Source organism: Anguilla anguilla, chromosome 13, assembly GCF_013347855.1.
Source record: "Anguilla anguilla isolate fAngAng1 chromosome 13, fAngAng1.pri, whole genome shotgun sequence".
NCBI lineage: Eukaryota > Metazoa > Chordata > Actinopteri > Anguilliformes > Anguillidae > Anguilla > Anguilla anguilla.
This window is the reverse complement of record NC_049213.1, coordinates 22,653,996-22,676,421: the sequence shown is the minus strand read 5'-3', so window position 1 is coordinate 22,676,421 and position 22,426 is coordinate 22,653,996. Positions and strand designations below refer to the sequence as shown.

Sequence of the window (22,426 nt, the reverse complement as noted above, 5' to 3'; positions counted from 1 at the left end):
CCCCCAATCAGTCAGCTCTGTGGTCCTGGCTGCTCTTCCTATGATTACGAAAACACCTGGAACTCCCATGATTCCACAGGGCTGAGTGGAAACTCCACTGCGGTTTTCAGCATAGAAGAGTTCACCACTACAGGTTATTCACTGTAATAGATTAATTAAGATCTTGGTCAAATACCATACTTCATTGTAAAGTTTTTATCCTAGACACCAGGTTGTTAAATTCTCCAAGATTACAGACCATTCTAAATAAAATATTTCCAAGGTGACCAGCATTCATAAGTGAATTATCGTTTCAGACACCGGTACACTGTCGTTAAGAAGAACTTAAACGGTTTTCATTACCAAATCTTAACAGCATTTCAAAAGTGAAAGCAATTAAAATAAATCCATGACCCAGGTCTAGTGGGTCTCATGACTGACGACGTCTGCTACTGACAAAAGAAGAGCTTGTTTCACAGAGCTGGCTGATGAGCTGCAGATGGGGGCAGAGGGCTGAGGGCTTCTCTGGGCCTTTAGGTCTGGTTCTACAGAAAAGCCTAAAGGAGCTGGCGGGGAACGCGGGTTCCAGCGAGGGAGAGGAGCTGTAACTGGATTTGCTCTCTAACGCGATCAGCTGTTCCAGAGAGACGCCTGGGCTGCCACGTTGCCCCGGCCGGCCTGGCGTGGGCCCCGAGTCCTCCATGCGCCCTTTCCCAAAAACAAGCGCCATCTGGCTGGTGGGCCCCGGAGCTGCGGTGGGTCGGGGTGGAGCGCAGGACAGAGTGAACGGCTCGCCAAAGACAGCTGGGTTACCCAACGCCCCCTCACCTCCTCCTCACCAGGGCAGCGCTCATACAGCGCATTCCACCGCGTGATCAAGGCCCGACTCGGCCACTGATGTTACTCAGCGACGCACTGGGATCAGCACTTCAGTTAGCCTCGGAGCAAAGCCTCCTGGGAAGAGGAGTCAAACCTTCCGGAACATTCCTTGTGGTTACTCCATCCACCGAGAGACCACACCCCCCCCAATAAAAAAATAAATAAAACACAGGATTGGTGCGGTGTTGGATCCTCTCCAGGTTGTGAGCCTCTATGGAAAGTTGTCATCATATATAATGTTCTCACCATCTTAATTTAAAAAAAATTACATTTTAGAAATCCAAAGACAAGCTAATAATGTGCTTGAATACATGGTAACACTTGAACCCTTGGACATATAGCTGACATAATGCTGTCATACACGTGACAAAACACCTGTCACAAGATGTCATAACAGCTGATATAATTTTATGTCATTTGACATAAAATTGTCATACTTTTATCTGTAAACGTCATGACAGATGTTACGGACATCATAAACTGACATCATCAGTTATGCCACCTTGTGACAGCAGTTATGTCTTGTGTATGACAGTGTTGTGTCAGCCTTATGTCGAAGGGTTCCAGTAAAGTGTTCCTGAATAAGTTCATGGCGTCTCTATGTGAATTCCAGCAGCGCGTAAGGAAAATGGTCAGCGTCCCTGTGGACAGACTGGGGAACGGCTGTCAGACAAAAACCAAGAGAAAGCTGAAGTGACCTCATACTTGCGGAGAAAACTCGAGCACACATTGCGTGAGGGGAGCATTCTTTGAGGAAACGCAGATGTCGAAAGTAGCACATGGAAAAAGCCTTCGCTTTCACTCTTGCTGAACTCGAGCCGTCAGCCAGAGCATTCAGACGTGAGCTCACTGGAGCGGCCCTTCACCCTGTCTGCAAACACGCACACACACGTGCATACACACACACACACGCGCGCATACACGCTCACACGTGTACACACACACAGACACACGCACACGCACACACACGTGCATACACACACACACACACACGCAGACATACACACGCATACACACACACATACACACGTGCATACACACTCACGTGCGCGCATACACACTCACACGCGTACACACACGCAGACACGCGCCCACACACATACACGCATGTACACACACACACACACACACACACACACAGACACACACACAGACATGCACACGCACAGACAGACACACACGCACAACCCCCGCCGCCCCCAAACACACACACTCTGACCAGTGGGAAACCAAACAGAAGGCTTACCTTATCAACAGGAAGTGGTAACGGCGCTTGAATGACACTGCGGGATAAAAACACAATAAAGACACTCAATAATCAGGCAACCAAAACAAAGACCACAGACACTGTTCAACTGTTCTGAAGAGCTCGATTGTGTAAAAGGAGAAGCATCGCATTAGCCGAAGTTCCTCCAGTTCCAGCATGCAACTTTGCCCTGTGAAGGCACTGGGGTTAAACATTCACAGGGCTGGACTTGAGGCTGTTTGCTCGGAGTAGGAGTGGTGACGAATAACTGAAGGACCCGCGCGCTGGAGTCCATCTCCCAAAACTGAACTCAACGCTTCATTTACGCACAGGGCCACTTCCTCACCGCTGCTAAGCGCCTCCACACTTTCCCTTTCACTCATGCGCTACACGGAAACTGGAGACGCCAGCTGTGCCCGAAACCAGCCAGGCCGTCTGCGTGCTACGCTTTATTTAAGCGACATCACCACACGGTTGCCTCCAGCCATGGACACAGGCTGCCGGACAGCAACAGGCACATCCCCATACAGGCACATCCGGGCTCCAGAAAGGAGCCGGGGCCCAGGAACTGCCTGTGAGATCCGTCCAATCCAGGTCACCAGTACGCACAATGCATAAGCCCCATGCTGCCCTTCTGAGGCGCAGCGCAGCCGTGCTGAGAGGAACATGAGACGCCGAGCGCAGCCCAGAGAACAAAGCCAGACGGGCGGCGCCATTCCGGCTCTCAGGGGCCGGCCGGGGAGGAACGGGACGGCGTGACGGGGCAGAGCCGCCCGCCCTGACGAGGCAGAGCCGCCCACCCTGACGAGGCGCTGGCACCACGGACACAAACAGTCACCCGCCAACATTCCTCAACCTCCGGCCCTGCCCGAACGCCAAGTACTTTAACCTCACCTGTCACACACACATCATTTACCTCACTCTCATCAGCCTCACGGGAACACCGGCCAAACGCATTGCGGCCGGCGCAATAAGAATTAGCCCACATACCTCTGGCAGAAGTGCAAATTACCACCCTAGTGGAACAACTTCAAATAGGTCAGCAAAAACGGTGTCAGCATAAAGGGCGATATGAAGTTATGCTGGAGTTACTCCCTGTTTAATGTTTAATGACTGTACTCATAAAGGTTGGTAAATACCTGCCATCCAAATGAATGAAGTCCATGTCCTTTCAGTGTGCCAGTCCTAAGCTTCTATGAACAGTCAAACGGGGACTTTTAAATGCCTGGCACAAGGCACATTCGTCTTAATGGACGTGAGTGAGGCTCGCTCTCTTGGAGCAGTTGTTAATTGAGCCTTTCTGTAGTGTGCAGCAGTCACTAGTGAATGGATGAATCGATGCTTCAGTCCACAGAGAGCCCAGAGTACAATGCCCCTTCATCTCTACAGCACCGCTGCTGCCGCTGCCCTGGACCTTCAGCCCTGCAGGTGAGGGGTTTAAACACGCCTACACACCTCACGGCCAGCTGGCTGTGCCCGGCTCATCCTCCTGACCAATCGCACCTGGCTCCTGACAGTGATCAGACCAATCAGATAACCGTGGGAGTTCCCTTTGCCGGAATATAGCCTCTTAAGCAAATCTAAAGTCCAGTGCATTTCCTAGATTTGACACAGTCTCTGCAGTGTACAAGAACATGGGCACATAGGACCGCACAGTGATTATAGCACATTAATGTGACATTACATTAATAACCTGTGCATTCTTAGCCAGTAAAGGATTTTCTAAAGGCGCTGAAACACTCAGAACTCCAACAAACCCTGCAACCCCCAGCACTGCGGTTTGAGGAGACTCAGTGATGCACTGCAGAAGCTCCAGAAGAACAAACAGCATTTGATGGCAAGTGACACTGACACTAATCTCCCCCCGCACTCTCCCCTCACCCAGGTGACACGGGGAAGGCAGCTGGCCCAGCTGCAGGTGGTCTTGAGCTCACCGCCGCCAGCCACCAGTCATTCAGTACAACACCTGATCCTCACAGCGCTACGCTAGAGGAGCCCATTCAGTACAAAACCGCTACTCATAGCGCTACGCTACACTAGGCCTGCAGGCAAGTCATTCAGTTCAGCTGCTCCTCACAGAGCTATGCTAAAGTAGCTCTGCAGTCCAGTCATTCAGTAAAACACACCTGCCCAGCACAGCCACTTTCTCCAGCTATTACAGAACGCACAGCAGACACATTATAACAAAAGCCTTCCCTTCCTGCATGTACAGCAGCAAACATTACTATTAGGTTTTTAAAAAAAACCCATAAAAACCCAAGTCACATGGTCAAGTTATTAGATTTCATTTGTTATTTCTATTAAAAAAAGAAATTAAACACAGGACATCTGAACATTTTAAACTTAGATCCGGTACATTATTTGAGGCTGCAGTGAACTCATTTTTGTACAGCTTCTGAAAACTGAGATCATGTCCATTTAGAAAACACAGAATTACCCAGCAAGCACCACAGAAGGCGAAACTCTCCACAGACTTTCCAATCTCCAAACCTCAGTAACAGCAGTAAATGAGAATGAGAACCAGCAGTGCGCAGCGACAGAAGTGCACTCCAGAGCCCAGCCTAGTGCGTCTGGGCCCTGCCACACTGCACCCTGCCTGACGGGGTGGGCGTCCTCTGCACATGGCAGGTCACACCTGTCTTACCTGCGCTCCGTCGAGGCTCAGCGGCTGATCCCAGCGAGCAGCCTGTGCTCATTACTGCGCTCAGCACGCCTCTGCCCACAGCCACTCGCACTTCCACTCTCCCACAGCAGAGGCCCCGCCCCCCTCGCCCCCACTGGCAACACCCACTGCCAATCAAGAGTCACCGCTGGTGACCAGCACCAATCCTAACGCTGGTGGCAGGGAGGGCGGTGACGAACGCTGTTCCCAGACCGTTTGTGTGTTGGCTCCTGTCCTCAGAGGCCCCGCAGGGTCGCTCGCACCCGGCTCCAGCACTAACAGGCAGCGGCTCTTTCAGGCTCTTTAAGCTTCTTTGTGGCGTTTGAGGAAGTTCAGGCTCAGTGGGGCGCTGAAAGCCCGGTGTGATTTCACCACCGTAGAGCAGACATGTACTACAGCACAGCACTGACAGAGCAGAGCGGCCCAATGCTGAGATCACAATGACCGCTAGAAAGAGAAGCACGCACTCATGCACACGCACGCACACACACGTGCGCACATGCACGCGCAGACACACACATGCACGCGCACACACGCACACACACGCACACACACGCACGCACGCACGCACGCACACGCACACACACGCACACGCACACGCACGCACACGCACACATGCACGCACACACACACGCACACGCACGCACACGCACGCACGCAAGCACGCATGCACGCACACAAGCACGCACACAAGCGCACACACAAGCACGCATGCACGCACACGGACACAAGCACGCACACAAGCGCACACACACACAAGATTCTGTAGATAAGGCTGGCCATGTAGACCATGTGAGATAAGGAGAACATTTTCTTCAAGGTGAAAGTAAAGCACGAGAAAAAAAAAGAAGAACACAAGACTGTGGATTTCCCCCACCGCTGAGAGTCCACCGACAAAACCAGGCCGGAATCACAGCAGACCGGTTCCAGGGCATTCCTCAGAGCCGCAGGAACAGAAAGCGGAGAAACAAGAAGGTGCAGCTCTGACAGGGGCCTGACACAGCCGTACACATTCATGTGAGCAGGGTGTAGGCCGGACTGAGGCCTAGTTCCACAGCCATACACATTCATGCGTCTGTGCAGGTGCCTGGCATGGGGGAAACAACGAATAACCCAAAATAAACAGGAATACCAGAACACTGCTGCTACGCTCCACTTCATCTCCCCTTCAGCAGTGATGATGTTTGGCCATGTGACGAAGGCCCACCCTGAGGTGACCGTGGCTCAGCCGAGTCCCTGCTCAGACCGAACCCCACCCGATTCGCCGTTTCCAAGGAGCTGAACTCAAAAGCACCCCTTTCCAGCGGGTCCCCGAGCCCCCACACCCCCGCCCCTCCCAAAGCGTTCAGTCCCGTCTGCACGCGCGGGTTCCCAGACGGGGGGCGCAGCTCCAAAACATTTTACATAAGCCTCCCTGCGATGACTCATCCGTCCTCACGGCCAATCAGACCGCCGTTCAGGCCGTCTTCTCCGAAAGCAGACGCTCAGCGTCGTCCAAAACGCCGAGATCTTCACACCTTGCCTCCGTTCTGCCACCGTCAAACGTAATGAAACCAAAACTCTGGGAGACCAAATCGCAAAATAAAGAGTACAACACGCGAAACATCTTTTCCCCAATAACTGCTTCCTGCTGTCAACGATCTTCGCTAGTTCAGTTTAAAAGGCTGCACAGGATTGTGAATATCGGTCGTGCGAATGGCGCTAATTAGCTCATGCTCAAACACTTCCTCGGTTTGCTTTCGCTTCGCTTCCTCACTTGAGCACCACCTGCATATGTACAGCTGACAAATTATTACTGCGTTATTTTCGCAGTGCTCTTGTGCAAAATTCTTTTTAAAAAGAATAAAACGATACTAATAATAATGGGAGCATGGCACCTGATATTATCTGCTAAACTAGGTATACACTGCATGGCTCATGGCCCCTTACAGCAGAGCCGGGGCCTGGGGGCCATGGATGATGGTGGCCAGCGTATGGGCCCAGAGGAAACGGCTCTCCCCCTCGGGTCCTTCAGCCTCCACCGCCGAGAAGAAAAACAGGGCTGTCCCAGCCTTCTGTGCAGAGACCACCACCTTCCCATCAGCCCCGGCTGGCCAGCCCGAGCTGGGCCCGTCGCCCTTTCGCCCTGCTCTCGCTATCTGAAAAACTGAGAGCACGCCGGCCAGATTCTTTACGTAACCCTAATATGGGGGAGCAGGGATTTCCCTTACAGATGTCTCAACTTCTCCCCCCGCTGGAAGACTCCCATGGCTAGCCTGAGAGTCAGGACGGATAACCCAACATACCCCCCCGCCTTGCCTCGCAAACTAGAGACCAGCACCGCGGAGTCCTCCCGGCGAAGCTTTCCCGGCCGCATTCCAGAGGGCGGAGCTTAATGGCACGCGGCGAACGGCATTCAGAAACACCCCTGCGGCTCAGGCCCTGATCGCCAAGGCAACGGGGCTGTAGCCTCGAGTGTCACGACCCCGCCACGGGGCTGTAAAGCACGCCGACGAGCGTGCAGCTCCAGCGAGGGGGGGCCGAGGAGACGCGGGCCCCGGGGACGGACAGAGGCGCGGCGGGGGCCCCGCGTTTAGGGCCGCGCCCGGCGGGAGCCCAGTCATGACCCCGCCCTGAGATATTTACGCAGGAGAGGGACGGAGAGCGGAGCTTTGAAACAGCGCCCTCTCCGTCAGCGTCACGTCCGCGCAGCCGGGAGGAGGAAGGAGCCTCGTCTTCATCGCGCTGCGGTGCTGGAGGCGAAGCGTAAAAACGCTGGCTCTGGAACAGGCCAGATGCCGCTGAAACACACCTAGTTTCCGCGCGCTTGTGTTTAGCATATTTTATGTGAGGCTCGCGGCCAAGAGCGGCATCTAGTGGGAACGCCATCTGGTTAAGGAAGACATACCGCCATCAGCTGATCAGCAAGAACACGCGCATGTGAGCACAATAAACCAGGGCTGCCCAAACCCTGCTTCTGAAGATTTACCATCCTCGTTCTCTCCAAATCCTAGCAATGCACACCGCACTCAACAGCTAGACATCTCGCTGAGCAGCCAATCAGGAGAATCCGGCGTGCCAAATAAGGGTTGAAATGACAATCTACAGGATGGCAGATCCCCAGGAACAGGGTTGGGCAGCCCTGCAATTAAAGTTCACACATGAACAACATGTATGCTAGGCAGTGTGTCCTGCCAAACACAGACAGACAGTCACAGAATGTAAGATGGAGACAGAGAGACACAGGGGGGGACTGAGAAATTGGGGGAATGGTGCAGCATTTCTTTTCGAGCAAGAGCCAGAGTGAAGCATTCAGGAGCCAGCTGAGCTGCATGAGAAACTGAAAGTGCCAACGATGCGAATCCTCCCCTGATTCACAGTACATGGGCACACAAGTGCTGTGCCACAACAACATGAGCCATGTAGGGCAGCGCCTGTCTGCTGTACAGTCCTGCTCTTTCCACACATGGGAATCACACAGAAGCAGTGGGCATGAGCATCACTACAGCATAAAACTGAACTTATACAGCAAACCTATTTATGTGAGACGTCTGTAGACCTTTGAACATGGCAAATGAGGCTAAATAAGATAACAAGCTATCGACAGCATGCAAGAGGAAAACACAAGCTCAGTGTAACATCATCATGCATATGACCAGTCCAGGCTAAAATACACAGCAAACTGCGTTTAACCCCACCACGTAAGTGAACTGGGCCACCCTGTCCCTCCCCAGGGTGGATTCAGAGGGCTGCAGTCGCGGCCACTTGCATTTGCACATGACCGAAAACGCTGAGTCACTCAAACCGAGATAAACAAGGACTACGCAACAGAGAGAAAGAACGCGCCAGAGGCGAAGCCACAGACCCCACAGCCCAAACAGCAGCCAGGCTACGCGGCAGGGAACGCTACATTACCTTACGTCCAGCCTTTCCCAGACCCTCTCATCCAGAACAACTCACACAAGCAAACTCCGGCATAACGTGCGTTCAGGCGCTGGTCACTGAGGCGGCTCAGCGTGAGAGCCTTTCTCGTGGGCATGACGGCAGCGCTGTCCGGGGACTAGGCCCCGCAGCGGCGGGGTCACGAGCCCGGCTCCTCTAACCGCTGCGCTACACGGCCGCCGCGCTACATAGCCAGAGCGCTACACGGCCGCCGCGCTACATAGCCAGAGCGCTACACGGCCGCCGCGCTACATAGCCAGAGCGCTACACGGCCGCCACGCTACATAGCCAGAGCGCTACACGGCCAGAGCGGCGGTGGTCCTCAGACAGAGCGGGTCACGGTCAGGGTGTTTTTATTACATTCCTCGCATGCCCGTCAGGAGTGCGGCAGCAAAAGGCCCGTCAGCGGGGATTTGGCCCCCCCCCAGCGGGCTCCAGTCCCTTTTAGCAATCGGTCCTCATCTAGAAGGCTTTTCGAGGAGGAGAACTTACTCTGAGCGCCTCCGAGCCTCCATGCCATCTGGGAGAAACAGCTTGATTGTAGACACTATGCAGCCATGGGTGACTGAAAACAACAACAACAACAAGAACATTTACATCACTGGCATGAGAATCATCAGGTGCAACTTCCTCAACTTCTGGAAGATTCCCCCCCAAAAAATTCACTACAAAACGAGAGTAAAGAATGGAAAATGTGTTTTGGCTTCTTCAAAATACGCAGGAGCAGGAGAGCCATTTACCAGAGCTGCCTACGCCCGACCATTTCATTCTGCCTAACAGAGCCGCACACAGAAACTATCTGCTTCTGTTCAAACAACACAATGATCTGTGCTGGGACAGAAAACCAGAAGTGGGAGTGGTTCGCACTGGACGTTGCGTAAACGGCAGTAGCAACATGCCAGTGTTCTACCCTGCTGTACATCAGCACTGAAAGTATTCAGAGCACCAAAAACACACCATTTAACACTGACACATGAAGTATAATACCAGTCCATTTCTTTTTAAAGCTGCATTTTAAATATCCTAAATAAATTAGCCATTATATACAGCAACATTTTATCATAGCAAGCATACAAGCAAGCTAGTTACTACTATTACTCTCGCAAATATATTCCCTCCCATTAATTACGCTAGTGCAGGTAGAGAGAGAGAAACAAAAAATATATGAACCTAATAAAACACCAGGACATACAGGATGAAATATGAAAAAACTATTTTTGGTACTGTTCATTAATAAATGCATCCATCAATGCATATACGTATGTGTGTGTGTGAGTGTGTGCGTGCGTACACATAACACTTATATATAAATGCGGACACAGCACATTTTTTGTGCATTTCCCAAGCAGAGTATCCAGGTTCACCTCTACAACCTAAATAAAGAAATAAATGAATGAATAAATTTCCACACATAAATGATTCAAATAATACTGATCACTCGCATCACTGTAAAAGTAGCCACTTGGCCTGGCTTATTACAACACCTTCAGGACTGTAATCAACCAGAACTGTGGGGCCTGTTTCAAAAGTCTTGCTGCAAGGAATCTTACATCATAAACTGTCACATGACCAGTTTCTCACATATTACCATTGCCCACATTCATAACCAACTGCAAGCCTCCACTCCTCTTAAGGGCTCATTCTGGCAGTTTGCAAAACTGGTGTGGAGGAAGTATTCACAGAGGCGTGATTAAGGACACTAAAAACTGTAATTAAACGCCTATTAAAACACGGTTTTCTCCATGCAGCCAAAAGCTCTGTCACAGAAATCAGAGGATGGGTGAATAGCAGTTAGCCTGCACTCTGCTGATAGGTGAAGATGGTAAATAGCAGTTAGCCTGCGCTCTGCTCATAGGTGAGCACGGGTGTACGGAAGTTGTACCTTTGCGGGTGTTCTCGGTCACGTCCACGCCGAACTGGATGATGTCACCGGAGAGGACCTCGCAGGGGGGGCTCTCCTCAGACCCCCGACTCAGGCGCTGGCTGTTGATGAAGGTTCCATTGCTGCTTTTAGTGTCCTGGAGATAGAACTGCAAACCAGAGGAGAAGGAGGCGTTAGACTGCAGCCAGAGGACTAGGGACGACAACATAGAGCACACACCACACACAAACTGTCCACCTACAAACAGCACGCACTACACACACACAAACTGCTCAGCTACATACAGCGCTCAGCCATACACACACACACACACACACAGCGGAGCGAAGTACATCTGTGATCTGTGCAAACCGGAAATTAAGTTCATTAATCTTATAAATTCCAATACAACATCCTGGGTCGTTTTCAAATCATGAACAAGTTCACTTTCTGAACTGCCTGAAATGAAAATGTTAACTATAATTCAACATTCTCATTGTTTCCACAACACCTACAGCAGCGACCTGACCTGGCAGCCTTGCACTACAAAAACAAACAAGGATTTCCACTAATTTCACAATGTGCTCTTAGCCCTTGGGCACTTGTCAGAGGTGTACACAACTTCTTGATTAAATATTCATGCCGTCACTGATCCAAAATGCATTTAATTTACACAACATCAGCTGAAGGGGATTGGAGACTGCAGAAGGGGCGTGGCTATTTGTTATCTACGGCTTCCAGATCAGACATTTAAAAGAAAAACCAGTTGTTGTGAACAGACAACACTATCCGGTTACAGATTAGTTCAGATTACTGATGTTTTGTACACAAGCCCCTGTCTTAATGACCCCTAAAAAATGCCCGTGTGCAGAAGGAAGCATCTTTTAAATCTGCTCAAAGTTTCCAGAATAACACGCCGTTAGCCAACAGCCCAGGAAGCCACAGGCGAGGAAGGCGAGCCCTGACCTCCCGATAACCCTGGTGACCTGCGAGGCATCATTACACGCTGACCTTTGACCCCCCTCTACGCCCAACGCCAACAGACCCGCCCAATTCCCAGGAAAGGGGGAGGCTGGACTGAAGGGGTCTCGTTTCCGGGAGCCTGGCTTTGCAGCGTCACCCTAAAGGACTCCGCCCTCCGGACTCCGCCCCCCAAGCATGTCAGGTGCCATTCGACATTGGCATTTCAGCCTTTCGTTCGTGTGCCCACGTGCTGATAGAGCGAAGCTGCTCCCTCCCAATCGTGCTGGGCGTCTGCCAGGGCTCACTAAAGCGGATAGCTGGAGGAGCAGAGAGGAGCGAGTGAGGAGGAGCTGACCTCCCTACTCCCCCTCCCTCTGCACAGTCTCTGCGGTCCCCATGGTAACAGAGCAAACTGCTCTAATGTGCAGACACGCCTGTCCTGCAGACACTGCAGTGCACAGAGCAGCCTGCTGATAACCCAACTGCAGCTGCTGAGCTGCATGTGCACAGCAAACGCACGTGCACACACACACACAGACACAGACACACTGACACATGAAATTACACACACATGCACACACAGATACATGAAATTACACACACACACACACACACAGTCACACACACACACAGTTACATGAAATTACACGCACATACACACACACACATACATGCAATCACACACACAAAGACGCAAACATACACACATGCAGTCACACACACGTAGGCTCACACACACAGACACACATGCAACCACACACACAAACACACACACATGCAGTCTCTCTCACACACACACACACACACAAACACAAACACATTCATACAGTCACAAAAACACAAACACATACATACAGAGTCAGACTTTTCTTTCAGATCCTGTAAGAGTGAAGCTGAAGTGTGTGTGCTTATGACATACTCACATCCTCATTCAAGGTCTAAAACCTTTGCTTATTGATAAGGAAAATTTAAATCCCTACACATGCTGGCCCGTATGAACACAGAATACACAGACAGGCACATGCAATCATCTACATCATGCGCCAATCATCCTCCATTCCTGTTTTGGTCATGCGTCTCTGCAGTGAGTTTTCAGCACAGTCCTTTAATGTGACAGCATCATGATGCGTGTTGCTGTATATCCACCTGGGGTCTAGAGATGAAAATGAGCTTTTATTGGGCACAATGCATGCAAAAATATTCAAATGAATGTGAGAATTCTCCATTGCAGTTACAAAACGGACATCCAGACATCAACAACTTTGCTGCGTTGGCAGCACGTGTGTGTAGCCAGGCAAACAGAAGCAGGAGTCAAACAGGGTCTTATCCAGACGTTCAGCCTCTGTAGAAATGGAACGACACCTTCGCCAGTCTGCTTATGTAGGAACTACAGAGACTGGGACTTCCCATGAGCCTTTGAGCCAGCGGGCCAAAGCCTTGGGCGTGTCACCACCTCCGAGCTCCTTTATCAGCGGCGAACACCTTCAGGAGCCGCGCAAGGGCAGGACGCGGAGCCCGGAGCCCGCAGCGGGGCCGCGGCAGAGTCAGCGTCAGGTGAGCGCGTCGTTTGAGCGCGTTTCATCCCAGCAACCCCGCCCGAGAAACACATCATTGTTCCAAAGCAACAGTCAGACGATACCTCCCTACCAGACCCCCCCACCCCTCCACAGGCAATCTCAGCTATCTGACAGGCTAACCGCTCACACCTTTGATCTTTTTAAATCCCATTCTTCACAGCTACAGTCTCAGCCCAGTTTCCGGCGGTGTGACTTCAGTGCGCTGTGAGAAAACTCATCTGTTCCCAACACTTTCCCCCTCCTTCACTGCAGGCACAGACGCCTCTGAGCTGTTAACACACAGACACCAGGAGACAGAGCCTACAGGACACACAGACACCAGGAGACAGAGCCTACAGGACACACAGACACCAGGAGACAGAGTCTACAGGACACACAGACACCAGGAGACAGAGCCTACAGGACACACAGACACCAGGAGACAGAGTCTACAGGACGAATGGATGCGCACAGGCCGATACCAATATGATCTGTGGCAGTGTGGTGGCTGATGGTGCAAATCAGCTATGACAACGCGAAGGTAAATGAAACAAATAAACCGTCCTGATGCAGCAGTACATGGTACATACGACACGGCAATGCAGCAGTACATGGTACATACGACACGGCAATGCAGCAGTACATGGTACATACGACATGGCAATGCAGCAGTACATGGTACATATGACATGGCAATGCAGCAGTACATGGTACATACGACACGGCAATGCAGCAGTACATGGTACATATGACATGGCAATGCAGCAGTGCATGGTACATATGACATGGCAATGCAGCAGTGCATGGTACATACGACACGGCAATGCAGCAGTGCATGGTACATACGACACGGCAATGCAGCAGTACATGGTACATACGACACGGCAATGCAGCAGTACATGGTACATACGACACGGCAATGCAGCAGTACATGGTACATACGACACGGCAATGCAGCAGTACATGGTACATACGACACGGCAATGCAGCAGTACATGGTAGCCTACATACGACACGGCAATGCAGCAGTACATGGTACAAATGAGTTGTGCCACGCAGGGCTCTAAAAATGATATCACACCATCAGTAAGTGAAAATAACGCAAAAGGCGATTCATTTTTAAAAAGCTTCCCCAATAAGACCCAAGTGCTGCTTTTGACAGCTAGGATGTTCAGGATGTAAAAGATGAACTGGCTTCGCATCATTCATTTCCCTCACATTCTAGGGAAGAATCAAAGTGGCGACGAACACCTGCTATCGACTGTCTGATTACATTGTGCCATCGCCCTGGCCTCGGGCCATAACAGGGTGGTTTATGGTACACAGGCCCAGAGAAAGGGGCTTTCCATACAGGGCTCACTAAAACAGATACTTACAGCATGCAAAACACCCACAACGTCAGCCGTTAACGCGAGGGGAAAACACTCCAGCTAACACCTCACAGAGTGATAATTAAAGAAAGACACGTGGTGGAATGCATGTTTTCCTCTCCCCCTCTCCCTTCTGCAGAGGGAAATAAAGGGAGCAGTGCGGAGGCCGTGTGCTCCAGTGTGAGGCCCCGCGTCCCCGCCCTGCCTGCCTGCCTGCCCCCTCCAGCCGCAGGGGAGAGCAGGCCTGCCTCGGCCTCCTCTGCATGGGAAATGCTAGTGTTCCTGCCGGACCCACAGCAGTAAATCTGAGTGATTTAGGTCTGCCTGTGAGCCATATCTCACTGCGCTCAGGGACTGAGCTGAGGCTTCGGTCGAACCCGCAGCTCAAGCGGAGCGTTCGGTTCAGGGCACTGCGGAACGCCACCGGGGCACGAGGGGCGGGACGCAGGTCCGGCTCAGCGCAGCCGAAACGCGCCAGCCGCTGCCCATGATCCCACCTACAGGCTGACTGCGGAACTGCACTCATTTAGAGCGAGCAGAAAAGGCGGTAAAGCCCGCGGATCGCTGGGGTGCAGGCCGGAGGTGCGCGTCTCCAGCAGTGAGGCAACCATTACATCATGAGCAGAGGTAACCGTGTCACCCCTAACAAATGATTATAACAGCAAAAACTGCTCTCCACTGGCGTAGGGGTGGGGGGGGGGTGGCCATGTTGGGAATAGTGCCTCGGCATGTAGAGTGGAAATAATTTGAACTTTGACCCCATCCAGTCAATGACCTCCCGCTGCAGAGCAAAAGGTCTTCAGTGGGTGGTTCGGTTTGCTGTTCCCTACAAACTGGAGGAGGAAACTGACACGTGACAACGGATTCACTGTGCTCTAAAAGTCCCAGGAAAAACAAATACGCTGCTTAAAAAAAAAGTGTTTCCTAGGAGAAATCACACTCCGCATTCAATTTTTAAAAATAAATCAGCACTGCCATCGATTTCCAGAGTTAACTAGCAGCAAGCTAAGGGCTAATGGCAGGCTAGCTAGTAGGAGGCAATGAGAACAGGCGCTAAAATAAACTGAATTCGATAGATCAGCACCAAATCTAGTGAAAAAAAAATCATTGAACATACGCAGATACCCAACAACCCCTGAACCCTTTTTTTTAATGAAGAATTATTTTTAAAGGAGTGTGGGAGAGCCTGCCCTTTTTCCCTATGTTCAGCTTATTTCAGGCAGAAAGCAGAGGGGGAAGCAGAGAGAAGGGACTGAGAAAGCGTCATGGCGGTGGACCTAACCCTATGGCTCCAGAGCAGAGCGCCCTGCAGACTGCGCCACAGGGCTCTCAGTTAAAGCGCAGTTACAGGCTCACTGTCTCTCTCTGCGTGTACACTGGAGCTGGACTCCCCGGCCCTGCTCAGTCTGTGCCAACCCCCCACAGAGCAGAAACGGTCCTGCTCCTGATTGGCTGGCAGTCCCACGAGGTGATGTACAACCGTCACTACCGTAGCCCGAGGGAGGGAGGGAGGGAGGGAGGGAGGGGTGTCCGCCTCATCACCGGGGGAAAAGTGTAAATAAATAAGTAATGCTGCTCCATCGAACTGCCGCCCCCCTCCCTAAGATAGCTAAAGCACGGCCACTAGCCTCAGCACAAAGAATGGAGCAGGGTAATCTGAGCCAAATGAACTAAATATAGTCTCTCACTGTGGGGGACAGGCCCAACGCATGGAGCAACTGTGTGGGTCTGACTGCTAGCCACCAGCGCGACCATCATTTCACTGCCTTGGAGCGCTGCGGAAATGTTACTGAAGGTTCCCCCTCCTGTCTGTTCCATGACACTGATCACAAATGCAGAACCTGAACCACTTATAACTGAGCTGGCCTGGAGACGTATACGTTAAAAATGTTGATTATTCACTACTCGTCGTGCTGCCAACTTGAGAGATAGAGTACCGCAAAACCCATGCACTCATCAGCCAGGAATATGATATTTCATCAATTACTGCACAATACTGACAATTCATGTTTATTTGACATATATCAGTAAAAACATTTTAAAGCGATAAAGAGAAGCAGCAGCGCGAGTGTTCCCATGGAAGAGCCAGAAACTCCAGGTGAGTCTGCGATGCTCACCGAGACTGGCCTGCACAGAGGCTGGGCGGCGGGGGTGGGGGGACATGGTCTGGTCACATTTATCATATCTGTACAGCACCTTCGGAATGAGTTTGAGGGGTAAAGCAGCGCCTACAAGCAAACACACACACACACACCTACAAACACTCTCCCTGTGGGTTCTCATGAACGCTTCAGAGCAGCTCACAGCCCCAGCGGTCTGTAATTCCGTTTGCGAGCCGGTCCGTTATCGCACCCCACAGAGACAGGCATGCGCGGAATCCAGGCGCATTGTGCGCTGCCCACCGCATGCAGCCGCAGCCTGGCACGCGGCCCTCTGCACCCCTGGTCCTCAGCACTGTATTCTTGAATAAGATGTGTAATTGGAGTATAACAGCATTATTCTTTGATAAATAATGAAAGCAGCCAGGACGTAGTAGTGCCATTATAGTTTTGGGACCCCATTGTATAAATATAAAATAGTTTTGAAGCAAAAATTGGTTACCTAGCAACCTACATTCAGGCTATGAGGCATCTTTGACAATGGCGCAGCTCAGATGAGCCCAAAGCAGGGTAATCCTGAATCCGCCAGGCTGGACTGCAAGCTTCTGATTGGTCGAGACATGCAAATGGAAACCACTGAGGAGGACGTGACTGTTCCACAGAGAGGGCGTGTCCTCTCTCAGCTCGGCTTCCTGAGTAGAAACATAGGGCCCCTCCCCCGACCCACCCAGAGTAACGCTTCAGCTAATCATTTCTAGCATTTCCTCTGTATCAGAACAGGGCTGGACGATATCTCTAAAAACCATATCACCATGCTGGCACTTAAAAATGTCAGGACTGGCGATTACAGTACATTCTAGGATGATTATAGCTAATGAAGTGACAAAGGGGCGATGTATGCCCGCTATGGCCAGTGTTGCATTACATCGTCCCCTCGCGCGGCCTACGTCTACTGATACCAGGTCTTAAAAAACAAGTTATTAACACACGGCAGATCACAGGTAAGCTTAGTCATATCAGGGCAAGTAGATTTTTTTTTTTTTAACCAACCCGCCTGACGGGCCATCAGCAGAAGAAACCTGAATACTGAACAATGCGGAAACCAGAAGTGCATTTATAATGAAGTCCCTGAGAGAGAGAGAGAACTGTGACTGTACGGACTGTTCAGAAGGGCCGCAAGTACAATAACCTCATCTCAACGAGGACAGCCCGTCATTAAATATTAACCAAGCTAATAAGCAGCGCGTATGCTTTGATATGCTTTTAAAGCACGTTAACTCTGATAATACGAGCCTAATAAAGAGCCCAGTTTTGGCAGCACAGCTACAGTGATAGCAGAGTCAGCTCACCTAGCCCAGCACATGCATTATAATCCAGCTCATAAAGAATATGGTGATTACTCAACACCAACAGCCAGTCACACATACATTACAAAGATACTTTCCACTCCAGCTTCAGCACAGAAATATCCAGACCGCAACTCTTCCCAGTGTTGATATTATACAACACCATGCTCATCTGAGAGACCAGCCTCATCCCATCCCCTAAAATATCCCAGCCCACGGCTCTGCTGCCACCGCAGCCCCCTCCGTCACAGCTGATCAATACATTATTCACACGAGTACAAACCTCAAAGCTTTATATAAAGAAATACATGCTGCAGCAAATGTGATGTGAAAACGTTTCCGCCACTGCAGGAGTATGTTGGAGAAATGCTGGGATTTTCACTCAACTGAGGGGCCTCTCATCCTCCCATAGAACTGATGGGCAGGAGCTCAGGAGGGGAACAGGGGGAATCTGAGGAGTCTCCACACAGTAGAACAGGGGAACCTGAGGAGTCTCCACACAGTAGAACAGGGGAACCTGAGGAGTCTCCACACAGTAGAACAGGGGAACCTGAGGAGTCTCCACACAGTAGAACAGGGGAATCTGAGGAGTCTCCACACAGTAGAACAGGGGAACCTGAGGAGTCTCCACACAGTAGAACAGGGGAACCTGAGGAGTCTCCACACAGTAGAACAGGGGAACCTGAGGAGTCTCCACACAGTAGAACAGGGGAACCTGAGGAGTCTCCACACAGTAGAACAGGGGAACCTGAGGAGTCTCCACACAGTAGAACAGGGGAACCTGAGGAGTCTCCACACAGTAGAACAGGGGAACCTGAGGAGTCTCCACACAGTAGAACAGGGGAACCTGAGGAGTCTCCACACAGTAGAACAGGCGAATCTGAGGAGTCTCCACACAGTAGAACAGGGGAACCTGAGGAGTCTCCACACAGGGGAACCTGAGGAGTCTCCACACAGTAGAACAGGGGAACCTGAGGAGTCTCCACACAGTAGAACAGGGGAACCTGAGGAGTCTCCACACAGTAGAACAGGGGAACCTGAGGAGTCTCCACACAGGGGAAGCTGAGGAGTCTCCACACAGGGGAACCTGAGGAGTCTCCACACAGGGGAATCTGAGGAGTCTCCACACAGTAGAACAGGGGAACCTGAGGAGTCTCCACACAGTAGAACAGGGGAACCTGAGGAGTCTCCACAGAACCTGAGGAGTCTCCACACAGCAGTAATGCCAGTATGTAGCTGCTGCTCTCAGGGAAGAGTCAGTGGCGTGGGCCCACCCACAAATTCCAAACAGACGCGAGAGAGCGAATAACGAGTAATTACCACAGGAATGCAGGGAAAAGTTGTTTACCACTTTGTGCATCTGACATTCCAAAAAGACAGGGCAAAACTGAGCAAAAGAGCGCTCCAGGAAACTCCAAATTGAGGATGTGTATTTATCCTGAGCCCAGGGCACTTTTTCCACTGGTGAAGGAGCATCTTCCTGCCGTGTAACTGGGAGTGGTACTGCAGACAGGGGTCGGCCCCGTCTTTCTCTGCCTGTTTATCAAACTGCCCACAGAGTTTACATTCACAGTTACACTGGAATTTGCTTTAGTACATTAAAAACAACGGGTAAGCATTAAAAACAACACGCCTGGATAACACGAAACATGTTAAATGGGCAAAAAAGTGGTAATATTGGGTATAGCAAAAAGAAGAGGGATAGTAGTAGCAGCAGACATGGGCTCCAAGCTACCCCAGCAGCAAACGGAACCACACACGCGTACACGCACGCGCACGCGCACACGCACGCGCACACACACACGCGCACAGACAATGTGGCTGTGTGTGGACCCAAGCAAGCACATAGCTGACCGTAACCGTTTAATTTCATTTTGATTTACCCTGATTTAACCCTTACCACTGAACAGACGGCAATAAACTTTTGAGTGTTACCACTTCAGTTGAATGATAATTCAACTTGTGTTGTCATTGTAATTGTACTTCTTTCCAATTATGTCTTTTTTCCTGCTGTAACACCCTTCTACCATGCTTTTAATTTAGCATATTGATGGTACACTTCCTTCCCTTCTTATTTTAACATACACTGTTGTTTGTTTTCATCACACTGTAGTTCACTTAGAGATACAAATGTATGAACGGCGAAAGGATCAAATTAAAATCTACTTGTGAATGCTTTTCTCCAGTTACCCAGCAGGCCGTGAGCCCCCAGCTCAGATAAATGAAAGAACGCAGGCCGCTTCTTCCACGATTACATGCCTGTCTGTGCTATCGGCATCCCTGCTGCGCGTTCACAGATTTCACAAATGACATCATCAGACTGTGAAACATGCCCAACTTAGCCCTGAGCCAATTAATGACCACGGCCCGTAACCAAGCAACAGCCAACACTGCAGGTGTGTTTTATCTGACGTATCGTATCAAGGAATATAACCATCTGTGGCTGAGGAGTCACTGAAGAATCCAGACTGGGCAGTGCATCACCCTGCTGTGTCTGATTTGTGCTTCAGTTCTTATGTGAAGCAGACTGGAGCTCCACTGGGTTCATGTGGAGAAGGGCTGTGGAACAGATTCCCTCAGCCAGCAACCAGAGACAAACCAGCAGACCAGCGCTGCTTTTACTCTCCATCCCGTTCAACACAACACAGGGCTGAACCTCATTCTACACTCAGTCCATTTATCCTGTTCACCACATGAAAACATCCATTGACTTGATATAAAAGCAAACTTGATAATCCCTCCATATGCACTCAATGACAGGGAACGGCAGGGAGCAATGAGGAAACTCAGGACTGAAACAAGACAAGAGGTATTGAGCTGGTTCTTGTTTGCTGGTTTTGTTTGCTGGTTTTTGTTTGAAACCCTCACTGGTCTACACAGCCGCCGATATCCCCTCACTTCCTGCACCGATGCCCACGCGGGTCCTGCCACGCCCTCAGAGACAAACGCGAGTGCTGAGACCGCGGCGAGCCTAGCGCTGGCTACCGTCACGTCACGGGAAACGAGGCGGGGCTCATGAACCATGAAGCCCCGCCTTCACAGATGCCACCAGACCTGCACAAGTGTTCCAGACAACAGCCTCTCTCCTCCTCTCCATTTGTGTCTCCAGACTAGAATAAAACCACCAACCTTCCAGCACCTGATTTCATGTTATGATACGAACAATGCACATCACGAGATGAGCAACACGCCATAAATAAACTTGTGCTAATGTACCGGACACCTTTGCTAACCAGAACTGAACTAGCTTCAGCCTGCAATGTTCTCCGGATGGCAGTAGGAAAAAACACTAAACTCAAGAGACCAAACCCACTAGTGAACTGATCAGAGCACAATTATTACACCTTAAAATGTACGGATGCCTTTGTGATAGAATTTTTTAAATAAAAAGAAAAACTGTTGAAAAGGTGCAACAGTTCCCTGAATAAGCATGAAGCAGAAGTAAAACTGCACTCTGCAGCACTGTACGCCTGTGCTTTTAGGGATGTGCTGATGCGCATTAAATTCCCTCCCTGACAGACTTGTTTTTCCTGCAAGACTCCACAGGTGTCAACAGGTACAGACCATTTCAGGAGGGGATGGTATGAAGGTTGTGCCTGATCACCTGCCTCAGTTGGCAAGGATGAGTCATACAGCGGAAAGCAGAGGAGTACCGCACAGTGAGCAGCCAAGCCCAGTGATGAAGCGCACACTTACTCTAAGGGCTCAGCGCAGGCCAGGTACGGCAGTGTGCAGGGGACACACGTCTGCCACGCCCTCCTGAAGTACAGTGAGAAGAGGCGAGCCCCGCTTGAGTACGGGGGCTGTGGCAGGAGAAGCCAGGAGGAGGTCTGGCAGAGCAACCGCGCCAGCTCGGATTTAAGAAGCGTGAGAGCGCTAAAGCACAGGCATGGGGAGCTGTGGCAGGGGCAGTAGGCCAGCTGTGAGAGCGTTACGCGGTGACGTGTGTGTGGCAGCAGGCGGGACAGCAGGCCCCGCTGTTAAAGAGGAGAGCAGGGCTCCAGCGGGCGCGTGCGGCCGCCTCATTGGGTTCTGGGCCTCACACGGGTCCTGGCGGGGGGAAGGGGGGGGCTCTCCACACGCCGGGACTCTGACTCAAACCCTGGAGTGGTGCCAAGGCCCGGGAGCCCGCGAGGGCGTTTCCACTGGAAAACTCCTCCGAAAATGCGTTTCACATGCGACCCCTCCATCCCCCTCCCCCCCCCAGACCCTGCTCCCTTTTCCTGTCCTGGACATCCAGATGCACATCCACTTTCGCTTCTTTCCAAAAAGTTAAAGGGGTCCCGCTGGAGAGGAGAACGTCAGCTGACCCAGGCACTCCGGCACATGGCGCAGTGCACGAGTGTAGAGAGTCTGAAACAGACCGGCTTTACAGGCTCCGCACTGCCGCCCACAGACCCGCCAATCACCCCAGGGCTCCGCCCACACACCCGCCAATCACCCCAGGGCTCCACCCACACCCGCCAATCACCCCAGGGCTCCGCCCACACACCCGCCAATCACCCCAGGGCTCCACCCACACCCACCAATCACCCCAGGGCTCC

The 22,426-nt window shown here is 51.3% G+C and overlaps 1 protein-coding gene across 14 annotated transcripts in view; it reads right to left on the bottom strand.

The window, feature by feature from the left end:
- Positions 1-22,426, bottom strand: part of slmapa (sarcolemma associated protein a) — a 70,004-nt gene that overhangs the window by 33,724 nt on the left and 13,854 nt on the right. For 13 of the 14 annotated variants that reach the window (XM_035386772.1, XM_035386778.1, XM_035386774.1 and 10 more), the window contains 3 exons: positions 10,570-10,717; positions 9,180-9,252; positions 2,105-2,141 (listed from right to left, as the gene is read on the bottom strand). In XM_035386772.1, the coding sequence (XP_035242663.1) occupies positions 2,105-2,141; positions 9,180-9,252; positions 10,570-10,717 (258 nt within the window). Of the gene's footprint in view, positions 1-2,104; positions 2,142-9,179; positions 9,253-9,427; positions 9,506-10,569; positions 10,718-22,426 lie in introns of those variants that run through there. The other variant, XM_035386784.1, reaches the window with a different exon arrangement.